The 14,361-nt window shown below is 45.6% G+C and overlaps 1 protein-coding gene across 5 annotated transcripts in view; it reads left to right on the top strand.

Moving 5' to 3' along the window:
- The first annotated feature begins 11,249 nt into the window (after nucleotides 1–11,249).
- Nucleotides 11,250–14,361, top strand: part of ACBD5 (acyl-CoA binding domain containing 5) — a 41,243-nt gene continuing 38,131 nt past the window's right edge. The window contains exons 1-2 of one of the 5 annotated variants that reach the window (XM_040988100.1): nucleotides 11,250–11,546; nucleotides 11,787–11,952. In XM_040988100.1, coding sequence (XP_040844034.1) covers nucleotides 11,532–11,546; nucleotides 11,787–11,952 — 181 coding nt within the window. In that variant the 5' untranslated portion in view covers nucleotides 11,250–11,531. Of the gene's footprint in view, nucleotides 11,547–11,604; nucleotides 11,953–14,361 lie in introns of those variants that run through there. The other 4 variants (XM_040988102.1, XM_040988097.1, XM_040988099.1 and 1 more) reach the window with 4 other exon arrangements.

The following is a 14,361-nucleotide window of genomic DNA, read 5'->3' as shown; positions in this document are numbered from 1 at the left end:
TCCCAAAGCCCCGGGCCGTCCTGGACTGCTTTCCCATGCCACAGGCAGGGAGCCGGAAGGGAAGCAGGGCTGCCGGGATTAGAACCGGCACCCATATGGGATCCCGGGCGTGCAAGGTGAGGACCTTAACCACTTGCGCCACCGTGCCGGGCCCAGATTACATGTTTTTAAAATATTTATTATTTGAAAGTTGATTTTATAAAGAAAGAGAGAGGTTTGCCATCTGCTGGTTCACTTCCCAAATGGCTTGAAGCGGCTGGAGCTGAGCTAATCTGCCAGGAGCCAGGAGATTCTTCCCAGGTCCCCAAACATGGATGCAGGGACTCAGATATATGGGTCATCTTCTGCTGTTTTCCCAGGCCATAAGCAGGGAGTTGGATTGGAAGTGGAGCAGCTGGGACTTGAATCAGTGCCCATATGAGACACCGGCACTGCAGATACGATTAGCTTGTTATGTCACTGTGCTGGCCCCAAAAGTAGGTTATATTTTACAAAAACAAGAACCCAGATATTCATTTGGAAAAGATAATTGTTAATATAATGGTACAATAAAATACTAATGGGCACGAAAAAGCAGCACTCTAGCATACATGGCAATATGGATGAACCTCAAAAACATTGTATGTTAGGTGAAAGCAACTTGGACATACAAAAGACTACATGAGTCCATTCATGTGTAAAATTACTGAAATTTCTTTTTGAAAGAGAGACAGGGATCTGCCATTCATTGGTTCACTTTCCCAAAAATGCCTGCAACAGCTGAGGTCCAGCCCCATGCCAGGTGCCAGCAACAACAGCCACGTGTTCTGTGTGGGTGGCAGGGACCCAAGGACTTGAGCCAGCACTGGCTTTTGTCTCCCAGATTGTGCATTAGCTGGCAGCTGGAATCTGGAGCTGGAGCTGGGCTTGTCTTGGAATGTGGGAATCCTGTCATCTGATCTGCTAGGCTAAATGTCTGCCCCTCACTTGATCAGTAATCATCCACTCCTGATAAAGATATTTGTTTTTTAGTACTGCTGCATTCTGTCAACCCAAATAAGTACTTTTAGTGTTTAACCTACTAGTTTGAAAATCCATGCACAATTTTTTTCCCAATACACATTCTTCATACGCTTTTTGAAGACAACTTATATTCAAGGATTTTTTTAAAAAAGATTTCATTTATTTTTTGTTGGGAAGTCAATATACAGAGAGGAAAAGAGATTGAAAGGAAAATCTGTGCTGATTCACTCCCCAAGTAACCGCAACAGCCGAAGCTGAGCTGATCTGAATCAAGGAGCCAGGAGCTTCTTCTGGGTCTTCCACGAGGGTGCAAGGTCCCAAGATTTTAGGCTGTCCTCTACTGCTTTCTCAGGCCACAAGCAGGGACGTGGGAGGGATGTGGGGCCACCTGGATTAGGACCAGCACCTATGATGTGATTGCAGCACGTGCAAAGTGAGGATTTTAGCCACTAGGCTATTGCACTGGACCTGGATTTTTTTTTTTAATTGCACCAAAATGAACTTATTTTTTCAATTTTCTGTGGCCTTTTGGAGGAATGCTTGTATATTCACATTCTAATATACGAGATGGGGGATGGTTGGGTTTTTAACATCAGGATTTTAGTACTGCACAGTTCATCTGCTAACAGGGAATTCATTGATATTCCAGGATTATGCAATCTTCGATTATTTTCTCTCCTTGCTTCTTTTCAAATTAACATTACCATTCAGGAATCCCCAGACAAAGGAGGATTAATGAAGTCCTCTGGCCAGTTGGGCAAAGCCTGTACATGACAAGGATTTCAAAGGACAGAATAAATTATGAACTTCAGATGAAGTATGAACCCCCCTTCAAATTTTATTGTAATTGATGAGAGGCCTTTTATGCAAGCCATGATATTTGTCATAGAAAAGACTCAAGGATCAATTTTCAGGCAGGTCTAATTCTTGATTTTTTACATGGGGAGAAATACATTTCTCAGATACCTGAAGTCAAACCACTGCAGAATGCCCGTGTCCTGTGCAGCATACAGCAAGCCATTACCATCCAATAGTTAAGGCAAGGTGTGTGGGGTCCATGCAGAAAAGCATACAGTCTTTAAATAAAATTTCATGTGGTTATTGTTATTTCCAGAAACTGAAATATTTGCAATGTGCTTTAGATGAATTAATCTCACTTTAATGCTGGAAGCTGCTAAATCGACATTTCCTTTTTTTAAAAGATTTATTTTATTTTGATTGGAAAGGCAGATATACAGAGAGGAGGAGAGACAGGAAGATCTTCTGTTAGATGGTTCACTCCCCAAGTGACCGCAATGACCAGTGCTGCGCCGATTTGAAGCCAGGAACCAAGAGCTCTTCCAGGTCTCACATGTGGGTTAAGGTTCCCAAGGCATTAGGTCATCTTCTGCTTTCCCAGGCCACAAGCAGGGAGCTGGATGGGAAGTGGAGCTGCCGGAATTAAAACCGGCGCCCATATGGGATCCTGGCACGTTCAAGGCGAGGACTTTAGCTTCTAGGCTACCGTGCCGGGCCCAACATTTCCTTTCTCAACTGTGGTAAAGATTTATTTTTTATTTTCTTTATTGGAAAGGCGGGTATACAGAGAGGAGAGACAGAGAGGAAGATCTTCCATCCGATGATTGATTCTCCAAGTGAGCGCAACGGCTGATGCTATGCCGATCCGAAGCCAGGGTCTCCCACGCGGGTGCAGGGTCCCAAAGCTTTGGGCGGTCCTTGACTGCTTTCCTGGGCCACAGGCAGGGAGTTGGATGGGAAGCGGGGCCACAGGGATTAGAACCGGCGCCCATATGGGATCCTGGGCGTGCAAGGCGAGGACTTTTAACCACTGCGCCATTGGCGCCGGGCCCAACATTTCCTTTCTCAACTGTGGTAGACACTGCAGACGTTAACAACAATCCAAGGGTTTCTGGAGCAGTCAGCCTGGCCGACAGTGACAAGTACCTCATTCTCTGAATGTAATGATGAACTTCGAGCTAGTCATGACCTCCTCTGAACTTTCTTCCTCCACGCCTACTGGTGGCTTAATAAATCCCTGACCATTTGAAATATCTACAGTAATTTCTCTTTTCCTGATGTAGCTCTGCTGAATATAACTGAACAAAACACACTTAAAAGTTCAAAGGACAAATGGCAATGCATGTGCTGTTGATATTTCTTTAGTTGGGAAATTACAAGGAACAACTCAAGCGAGGATGAGGAGAAAGACAAAGGAAAAGAAAAAAAGGATTTTATTATGAAAATTCACGTTTACACACAGGACGCAAACAGAGAAGTGCAATTGAAAAGGAAAATTTAGGATAGAGGAATTTAATTTGCTTTTTTTGTCTTCTGTACTTTGCTCACTGAAAAAGACAATGGATAGCTAAACTAACATCCCTAGCTGGACCAACATCTCGTAACTTAGATAGAGCCTGGGGACCAGAGAGAGATAAGGGGCACCTGTGGCTGCATCCGGATTAGGTCATAAAAAAGTCTTGGGACAGGCATCTCAGGAAGAAGTGGGATAAGAAATTAAGGGTGCAGTGGAAAAGTCCCTAATTGCATGGCGAGGCAAAAGTCTTTTATGGCCCCCTTTCCTGAGTAGGGTTTTTAGCCTTTAAAAAGCATGCTGAACAAAGCCTCGGGGTTGGTGTGCTTAGCCGCCTGTGTGGGGACAGGCCCCAGCCCCAGCGCGCTGGTGATCCAATAAAGCCTCTTGCTTTTGCATCAAGTCTCGTCTTCATTGGTCATTGGGGAGACTCACTCACTCGGGGAAGGACGGTAAGGCCGTCCCATCTGGGGTTGCCTTACACAATCAATGCTGAGAAAGCACTAGTGCAGATCATTTGGGTGGCAGGTGGAGGTGCAGGCAGTATTCTCAATCAGCATCTTGTTGGTTTTCCAAGCAGGTTTTTTTTACTTCCCTCACTCCTTGGTGAAAAGCAGGGCAAATGTGACTCCCAAGTTTTTCATCTACTTTTTTCTTTTTAGATTTATTTATTTTTTATTGGAAAATCAGATATACAGAGAGAAGAGACAGAAAGGAGGATCTTCTGTCCTCTGATTCATTCCCCAAATGGCTACAACAGCTGGAGCTGATCCTATCCAAAGCCAGATTCCTGGAGCCTCCTCCAGGTCTCCCACGCGGGTGCAGGGTCCCAAGACTTTGGGCTGTCCTCGACTGAGTTCCCAGGCCACAAGCAGGGAGCTGGATGGGAAGCAGTGCCCACATGGGATCCCGGCACATGCAAGGCAAGGACCTTAGCCACTAGGCACCCATGCCAGGCCCCTCATCTTCCTGATACCAGAAGCCAAGTCTGATATTGGAGTCTGTCACTTCAAAAACCTTATTCCTCAACAAGGAAGTCTGAGTAGTCCAATTTGAATTCTGTCTCTCTCCCCATTGCCTTTGTAGTGGAAGTCTGTTCCAACAGCAGTAGCAGAACTTTGTGAACCATGTGAATGTGATGTGGGAAATTTCCAGAGAGAAGAGACAAGCAAAGAAAATAGCAATATCAGGTGTCTGCCACAACAAGGACAAATTCTTCCATACCTACACCTGGAAAAGGGTGTTATCCAGGATGGCTGTGTACAGCTGTGCAGGTTACACACACACACAGAGAGCATGTTGTTCAAAATGTAATCAAACCTGAGCTGAAAGTCCTGATGGGGGTTGGGTTTACTCAGAGGAAGAGTTGCCTTTTAAATATTTGGCCTAGAAGTGAAGGTGCTGTTTGTGACACCCCTTGCCCTGTGTCTGTGTTTGGTTCCCTGTTCTAGTTCCTGACTCCAGCTTCCTGCTACTGTCTACCTCGGGAGGTAACAGGTGGTTCCCTGGAACCTATTTGAGAGAACCTATTTGTAATGAGTTTCTAGCCTCTCTACAGCCATTCCAGGCACTGGGGGAGTGAATCAGAGAAGGGGAATGCTCACTTATTCTCTGACTCTCTTTGCCTCTAAAACTAAAGCAAACGAAGAAAAAAAAAAAAAACACATGATGTGTAGTGAGATTTCAGGAAACAGCTCTAATAAACCTTTTAAAATATAATAATATCGGGCCCAGTGCGGTAGCCAAGAGGCTAAAGTCCTTTGCATTGCATGAACTGCGATCCCGTGTGGCCACCAGTTCTAATGCCAGCTGCTCTACTTCCCTGCACCCGTGTGGGAGACCTGGAGAAGGTTTCTAGCTCCTGGTTTCGGATTGGCTCAGCTCCAGTTGTTGCAGCCACTTGGGGAGAGAGTCATGAGACAAAGATCTTCCTGTCTCTCCTCCTCTCTGTATATCTGACTTTGTGAAAAATAAATAAATGTTCAAAAAAAAAAAAAAAAGAATTTATGTAAAACTAGGAAGGCAGAAAAGAAGTAAGTCTGAAAGGTACCAAGAGTACCGAATGTGGAGTAGCAGCTTGGCCCCTATCTTCTGAGCCCAGCTTGGGGATTTTGTTGAGTCCTGGGTGATAGGCGTCATCTTGTGCTGAAGTTACCTGGGTCACTGCATTTAGAGCTGGTGAGAGATAATGTTGGAGTCTGTTAGTCTTTGTTGATATCAGTGTTTCCTTCCAGGTTTCAGTTTGTTGTGGCTCTTCCCTGTTCCCATAGTCGTTCCTGCTCGCTAGCATGCTGCTCTATTCAAAAGTGTGCCAGTACCCGGCGCGGTGGCGCAAGTGGTTAAGGTCCTCGCCTTGCACGCCTGGGATCCCATATGGGCGCCTGTTCTATCGCGGAAGCTCTGCTTCCCTTCCAGCTCCCTGCCTGTGGCCCGGGAAAGCAGTCAAGGACGGCCCAAAGCTTTGGGACCCTGCACCCGCGTGGGAGACCCGAAAGAGGCTCCTGGCTTCGGATCGGCATAGTATCGGCCGTTGCGCTCACTTGGGGAGTGAATCATTGGACAGAAGATCTTCCTCTCTGTCTCTCCTCTCTGTATATCCGCCTTTCCAATAAAAAAAAATAAAAATAAAAATAAATCTTAAAAAAAAAAAACTGTGCCAGGAGACACAAAGCCTTCCACACGCTTGTTCATCAGCTCCTACAAGGATATAATATGATATGCAACTGTTCTAATCTTCCCTTCAGCCTCTGCCTCCCTAGCCTGTATTAATCACTACTCTAAACTTGAATAGACATTATTTTTAAAATGATTTTTTTTTAATTGCAAAGTTAGATATACAGAGAGAGGAAGAGAGACAGAGAGGAAGATCTTTGTCCGATGATTCACTCCCCAAGTGACTGCAAGGGTCAGTGCTGCATCAATCTGAAGCCAGGAGTCAGGAACTTCCTCCAGGTCTCCCGCGCGGATGCAGAGTCTCAAGGCTTTGGGCTGTCCTCGACTGCTTTCCCAGGCCACAAGCAGGGAGCTGGATGGGAAGCAGGGCCGCTGGGATTAGAACTGGTGCTCATATGGGATCCCAGTGTGTTCAAGGCCAGGACTTTAGCCACTAGGTCACAGCACCGGGACTGCCTGAATAGACTTTTAAAGATTTTCACATGCGAGACAGAACATTATGGTCCTTATTTTCTTATCTGGCTTATTTAATGTAATGCTATCCGTTTCCATCCATTTTGCTGCAAACATCAGGGTTTCATGTTTTGCCTTGATAACACATCACACACAGGCCATGTTATCTTTATCCCACTCATCCACTGCTGAACACCTGTGTGGACTGCTTATCTTGGCCACTGTGACGACTGCTGCAACCAACATGGAAGTGTAGGAAATTTCTTGGGTAGGCTGATTTCATTTGCTTCAGATAAATATCTGGAAGGCGCAGATGTGGGTCATGTGGGAGATCTAGTCATCGTTTTCTATAATGGTGTACTAATTTGCATTCCCACAGTCAATCTGGATTTTATTTCCCCACATCCTCAGCACCACTGGTGATTTTGTTTTTATGATAGCCACTTTAACTGGAGATAGTACCTCACTGTAGTTTTGATTTGCATTTCCTTGATGGCTGGTGATACTGAGCATCTCTTCACATATATGTTGACCAAGTCACCTTTGGTTGGGAAAAATTTAATATCAATGTTAACTGAAATATAACATACCTAAAGGAAACAAATCTTTTTTATATATAATTTATTTTATTTTTATTACAAAGCCAGATATACAGAAAGGAGGAGAGACAGAGAGGAAGATCTTCCATCCGATGATTCACTTTCCAAGTGACCACAACGGCCAATGCTGCGCCTATCTGAAGTCAGGATCCAGGTACTTCTCTAGGTTTCCCACACGGGTGCAGGGTCCCAAGGCTTTGGGTCATTCTTGACTGCTTTCCCAGGCCACAAGCAGGGAGCTGGATGGGAAGCAGGGCTGTCGGGATTAGAACTGGCGCCCATAGGGATTGCAGGCACGTTCAAGGCAAGGACTTTAGCTGCTAGGCCACACTGCCGAGCCCAGGAAACAAATCTTAACACAGCTTGGGAGTTTTAACATGAACACAGTCATGTAACCAGCTGCATATTTAAGAAGTAGAGCACTGGGCCTGGCACTGGTAGCCTAATGCTTAAAGTCCTCGCCTTGCATGTGCCGGGATTCCATATGGGAAGTGGGTGCTGGCTCCATTTCTCATCCAACTCCCTGCTTGTGGCCAAAACTTTGGGACCCTGCACCTGCATGGGATACCTAGAAGGAAGCTCCTGTCTTCAGATCAGCTCAGCATCAACCATTGTGGACACTTGGGGAGTGAACTGGCAGACTGCCCATCTTTCTCTCTGTATCTCCTTCTCTCTGTATATCTGTCTTCATAATAATAATAATAATAATAATACTTTTTTTTTTAAAAAAAAGTAGAGCAATATCAGAACCCCACAAGATCCTTGGTCTCCTTCCAGATACTAGACATCCTGTCTGAATTCTAACACAAGATGGTGGTTTTGTTTTTTAACTTAATCTAAATAGAATCTATTGTAATTCTCCTTTTAATTTGGCTTTTTTTTTTTTTGCTAAACAATACATTGTGAGACTTATAAAATGTTAAATTATGTTGCATAATTATAGTTCATATGTTTTTTTAACAAATTTATTTTCATTTGAATAACAGATTCTTACAGTGAGAAGGAGAGACAGAAGATCTTCCATCCACTAGTCACTCCCGAAATGATTGCAACGGCTGGAGCTGAGCTGATTTAAAGCCAGAAGTTTCTTGTAGGTCTGTCGTGTGGGTACAGAGGCCTACGCACTTAAGCCATCCTTTGGCTCTTTTCGAGGCCACAGAAGGGAGCTTTGTCAGAAGTGGAGCAGCTGAGACACCAACCAGCACCCAGACGGGATACACAGGTAGAGGAATTACCTGCTATGCCATTGCGCCAACCCCAGTTCATTTCTTCTCATTATACCTCAGAAGTCCACGTTTATGCATTTTACTTCTAATGGTCTTTGAGTGGCTTCCAAGTTTTGTCTGTTACCAAATATAGTGCTATTATAAACATTTTTAATGTATCTTCTGATACACATAAGTGTAGCATTTTAATATGTTACAATTTTAACTTTTGCGTTCCGTTCTAATTATCATTTTACATGTCTGTTTACCACATTAGTCTTGAGTTCCTTGACTGGATTTGTAACTTTGGTATCAAGGACATTACTTGGACATAAAATGTGGAGTCGATGTTAGCAAGTTAAGCCTCTGCCTGCAGAACATCGTATCTGGGTTATGGTTTGTACCCTAGCTGTTCCACTTCCAACCAGCTCTCTGCTAATGCAGCGGGGGAAGCAGTGGAGGATGGTCCAAGTACTTGGGCCTGTGTACCCACATGGGTGATCCAAAAGAAGCTTCTGGCTCTTACCTTCAGTCTGGCCCAGCCGGGGCCAATGTGGCCATATGGGGAATGAAACAGCAGATAAAAGATTCTATATATAACTCTGCATTTAAAATAAATGATTTTTAAATGTCCACAAAGTATTCTTCGTCCCTTTTTTAATGATCGTTTGTTAAAAACAGGCCCATTTTACCTGAAAACATCTTTAAAAAACATTATCAAGGGCCCGGCACAATCGCTCAATGGCTAAATCCCCACCTTGCATGTGCCAGGATCCCATATGGGCACTGGTTCCTGTCCTAGCTGCCCCACTTCCCATCTAGCTCTCTGCTTATGGCCTGAGAAAGCAGCAGAGAATGACCCAAAGCCTTGGGTCCCTGCACCTTCAGGGCAGACTCAGAAGAAACTTCTGGCTTCATATAAGCTCAGCGCTGGCCATTGTGGTCATTTGAGGAGTGAACCAGCAAATGCAAGATATTTCTCACTCACTCCTTCTCTCTATAAATCTGCCTTTCAAACAAACAAACAAACAAACAAACAAAAAAGATACAGTAAAATTTCTTTTTTAGGGCCCAGTGCAATAGCATAGTGGTTAAAGTCCTCACCTTGAACACGCTGGGATCTCATATGGGCACCGGTTCTAATCCTGGCGGCCCCACTTCCCATCCAGCTCCCTGCCTGTGGCTTGGGAAGGCAGTCGAGGATGGCCTAAAGCTTTGAGACCCTGCAGCTGAGTGGGAGACCTGGAAGAGGCTCCTGGCTTCGGACTGGCTCAGCTAGAGTTGATGCAGCCACTTGTGGAGTGAACCATCGGAAGGAAGGTCTTCCTCTCTGTCTCTCCTCCCCTCTGTATATCTGCTTTTCCAATAAAATAAATACATCTTTAAAAAAAAAAAAAAAGTCAATCCAAAGCCAGGAGCTTTTCCTGGGTTTCCCTCATGATTGCAGGGTACCAGGACTTTGGGCTGTTCTCCATTGCTTTCTTGGGCCACAAGCAGGGAGCTGGATGGGAAGTGGGGTTGCTGGGATTCCAGCACACAAGTCAAGCACTTTAGTCGTTAAGATATTCCTCCGTGCCCTAAAGTAAAATTCATTTACCTGAATAACTTGCTTTCTTTATCCTTAAGTTATCCTTCTTTAGTTAAAATACATACACCACCATGTGGAAATTCAACAGCAATCATGGATTGGCAAAAAGTACTTATCATGATTTAATCTTAAAAAAAAATACACTGGAGTTAGTTGAATAATGGTCAAAATGAAGTTCCCTATTAGGACTCAGCACACAAAAATACTTTTCATACGAACTCATGAGTGGGTAGAATGGAAGGTATACAAGAAAGAAAATAAGCAAGGTGTAGGGGAAGCCTTAAACTCTAAGTCTTCCCTGTTTCCCTGTTGGAGATTAGAAATTTTCAAGATCTCCTTTCAAGAGATCCTTTCAAGATCTTCGCACGGGGCGAAGTCCAAGACTTAAGGCTAGCTGTTTGGACTCCCTGGCTCTCCGCCCTGCCACTCCCTACACAGTGAGACCTTGGGCAAATCAGTTAATCGTAAGGCTCGATTTCCTCATGCCTAAACACCCTAGAGCGTTTCTGGAATCTGCACAACACGCTTGGCAAATCCCAGGCTCTCTGCAATAGACACAACTCAAAGCTGGTCCAACCATCAGGGTTCCAGGACCTACGCCAAGACACCTGCCGTCCATCCTACACGGACCCCCTCTGACACCGCCGAACACCCACCTCGGGGGAGTGCCCTTCGGCAACGCGCCCCACCACGAGCAAGGGGTGTCCATAGCCCGTCCGAGTGTCCACGGCACCCAGGCACCGAACCGGAACAGGTGGGAAGAACGCCGGGCGCCACACAGGGCGGGGTGTTGGGGTGTGCGAGCGGAAAAAACTACATTTCCCATCACGCCGCGGGGCCGGGCGGCAGGGACGTGACCGGACAGGCCTCACCCGGCCAGATCAAGGTAAAACGGCGACCGGCCGCTTGGATCCCAGAGTGCCCCCCCGGGGCTGTCACTTTCCGACCGAGGCTGGAACTGACCAAAAACAAACAAAACCCGTACCTCGTTCCCTATGCCCCACCCTCTCCGGAGAGGAAGGACCTGAGGGGTTGTGCTCCAGGAAGGGAGCGGCCTGGGGCTCCCCCTTCTCGGGTGTGGGGAGGCCCCCCGAGTGCCCTCCTCGCCCCTCTCCGAAGGGGAGTTTGAAATCGAGCTGGATGTGAGCCTAGGCCGGTTTGGGATGTTTCCAGGGACACGCTGAGCATCTCCTTAACAGGTTCCTAAACCCTTTCTCCCACCGTCAGAGTGGTCGCTTGTGTGATGGTCATAACCAGAGAGGTCAGCTCTTGGGGCAGCTAGGACGCCAAGTCTGAAGCCTTGCGACCACTCCCTTCCCTCAGCTTCCTCAGACCGGACCCTGCGAAAAGGCAGGCTCCGTGGGGGCCGTCTTGCCTTCCCCGTCGCCCCAGGTACGGCGTGTCCCGCCTGGAGGGAAGCCCCCCTGGAACCCCTCAGCGCGCTCGGGCCCCGCAACCTCCATCTCCCCGCCTGGACAAATGGGGAGCCCAGCGTCCTCCGAGGACCGCCGGGCCTTCTGCTCTCCCGGTTGCCAGGGGGACGGCCAGACCCCCCGTGCGCGTCCCTGTCGTCATCGTCGTCGGAGGGTGGGGTTTCGGCGGGGCGCGGACGGACCGACGGACTCGGCGGGAATGGGGGGTGTGGCTGCTCGGCCAGGGTGCCCCGGCGGCCGGACCCCCTGGGCCCCCGGCTGCTAGAGATGCTGTTCTTGGCTGTGAGTGGTCGTGGGTGTGGGGTCAGGTCCTCGGCCTTGGGCACGCCCCTGCGCTCGCCAGGGTGGGAGGGGAGGAGGTGGAAGAAGAAGAGGAGGAGGAGGAGGAAGGAGCCGGGCCACCCTCGTCGGCCTGGCGTGGCCTGGATGAGGGAGGGCCGGGCCAAGGGAGCTGACCAGGCGCGCTTCCCGGGCCTCCTCCCCGTGGGGCATGTTGATCCGCGGCTGCGCTCCATGTTCCAGTTGCATGCAGGCGCCTGGGAACGCTGGTGCTGCTGCTGCCTGATTCCCGCGGACCTACCCTGGGACGGAGGCCGGCGCTGGCGGCTGGACATGGCGGGCACGAGATCGGTGCACGAAACCAGGTTCGAGGCGGCCGTGAAGGTGATCCAGAGTCTGCCGAAAAATGGTGGGTCCTCTGCCTGCGCCCCTTGCGGAGCTGCCTCCTGGGGGAGGCCCCAGGCCCTGCTTCTCTCTCTCTAGTCTTCTTTCAGGTGCTCTAGCCGGCTCAGTTACGCTACTTTTATCTCTCTCTCTTTCTCTCTCTTTTTCTTGATACATTTGAAAAAGAGCGTAATTGACAGGAACCTGTCGCTGGTGAATTAATAACCTTGCTGATGAGCAGAATTCTGTTAGGCGCTTAAGGACTGCGGATTGTAGTTCACAGTTTATGGATCTTGGCAACTTTTGTTGGGAACAGAGAAAAGAGGAACAACAACTATATTCATGTGAAAAATAATTCCTTTTTTTCTCCCGTCAATGTGTATTTGCTTCCTAATCCACTTTCGTGTTCTCTGTTTTTTCCCCTCTCCTACTGTACCTTCTTGGCTGCTCGGGATAAAGCTCAGTTGGTTTCTCTCTTTCACTTCATGTGTCATTTCTCCAGCTGCCTGCATGGCTTTTCTGTTTATCATTGTCTTTCAGCAGTTTGTCTGGGATGTGTCTGACCTCGTTGGGCATTTGGCCAGTGTTGTGGAAGTTCTTGGCTATTATTTTAAAATGTTTGTTTCAGTTTTTAGTGTAGAGACTTGGGGGAAGAAGCTTTTGTTTTTCAGTTCATGTCCTTTCTGGACTGGCAGAATGATTCTTCCACAGTAAACATACATATGTTTTAAGTGCCTGTAAGTACTGCTACTGAGCCAGAATTGCCAAACTCCCTGGATGGAACATGGATAAAATTGGAGGATTTAATATTACGTTCTCTGTTCCCATTCATCATTTGCCAAAGCAATGACTATGTACCACAATTCATCCCATAAAAATTTATTAAGTACAGATTCAAAAACATTTTGAAAACCAAATATGCACAATAGCCATGTTTTTGTAATTTCAAACATTGTATTGGAGAACATATGGAGGGTTAAGATAAGAGAAATAAAACTGTAAGGAAACAACATATGAATTTATATTGTCATTGTCTTTCTAAAAATGCTCAGTTAAAACAGCTTACAGAGAAACATGAGTCTAAGAGTTTTATCTAGGTCGTATATTCAATCTTTTTCTTAAACCATGTGCCTGCATAGTTTTTTGAGAATCGGTGAAGCTAACTTTGGTATCTGCTGTACACCGTCATTACTGACATTACGTTCCACTTAATATGAATATAGTTTGTATTTACATAACATCGTTGAGGGTGTTGCAAAATTCAGATGCTCTGCCAAATGGGACTTACATTGATAACATCCGGGATCCTGTTATCCCCTGGAACTGAACTAGCACTCATTGAAGCCAGAGGGTTTTTTTTTTTTGAAGTGGGTTGTGAAATTTTTAAAAATTGCTGCTTAGGTATTTTGCTCTGCCTTGAAGTATTTTACAGACAGTAAGATCTTGCAGGTATTTGTTGTTATTCCTCTTTATTGCTTTATCTTTATCTAAGGCCTAAGGCATCTTTGCGTGATGTGACTTCGGCTTTTAGATACTGAAGTTCTTAGGCAGGACTTCAGAAACTTACACGAAACCTGTCCTGTGCCGTGAAGCACTTTGAGAAAGGACACCATACTTTATCAGCTGCCTTACATAGAATACATTTGATAGGGGTTCTCAATGTTTGTATTCAGGTTGCGTGTGTTTGTGTATGTTATTCACCTATGTCAAAACACTTGTAAATCTTATTTGGCTGATCTACTGAAGACATTATGAAGACATTGACATGTTAGAGTTAGCTTTGTCTTTAGTAAGTAATCATCTTTCCTGGTGATTTCTCCAGTTCCCTCTCTGGATATATAAAGAAGGACCATGTCACTAGAACACTGAATCTAATAGGTGCTCCTAAATATGCATTTATAAATAATTATGATCATGATTTTGGAATTAACTGTACTTGTGGCCAGATCTGAAACATACTTTTCCTCTTGTCTGTGTTGTAATTTCAACAAGTTGTATTAACTGCTAGGTTTTGATGACCAGTTATCAGTTTCAGTTCCAATCTACAAAGTTTTGAAATACTTTCTATACTTTTATGGCTTATTTTTATAATTATCATTGTTATAAATCTAGTACACACTTGAGTTAAAGTTTTATGTAAGTAAAAGCAAAAGGGAAACAAAATCAGCTGTCAGCCTGCTTTGGAGACAAATATTTTTCTAAACCTTTTTATTTGGTCCTACTGTACTTTTTAGGAATATAAATACAGATTTTGTGAAGGTGGACAATATTGCATTTGCTCTTTTTTCATCTTATTGCAGAGCACAAAACTGCTGCCATTATTGCTATTTTTCTGTAATGTAATATTACATCTCTAGCATCAGCAAGTTATTATAAAATATTAACATATTAACATATTTTCACTGTAATTACAAGTTTTGTAATTTATAGCACT

This window comes from Ochotona curzoniae, unplaced genomic scaffold (genome assembly GCF_017591425.1).
Source record: "Ochotona curzoniae isolate NIBS_2020 unplaced genomic scaffold, NIBS_Ocur_1.0 contig_4797, whole genome shotgun sequence".
NCBI lineage: Eukaryota > Metazoa > Chordata > Mammalia > Lagomorpha > Ochotonidae > Ochotona > Ochotona curzoniae.
Note: the sequence above shows the minus strand (reverse complement) of the source record. Positions and strands in the feature narration are given on the sequence as shown.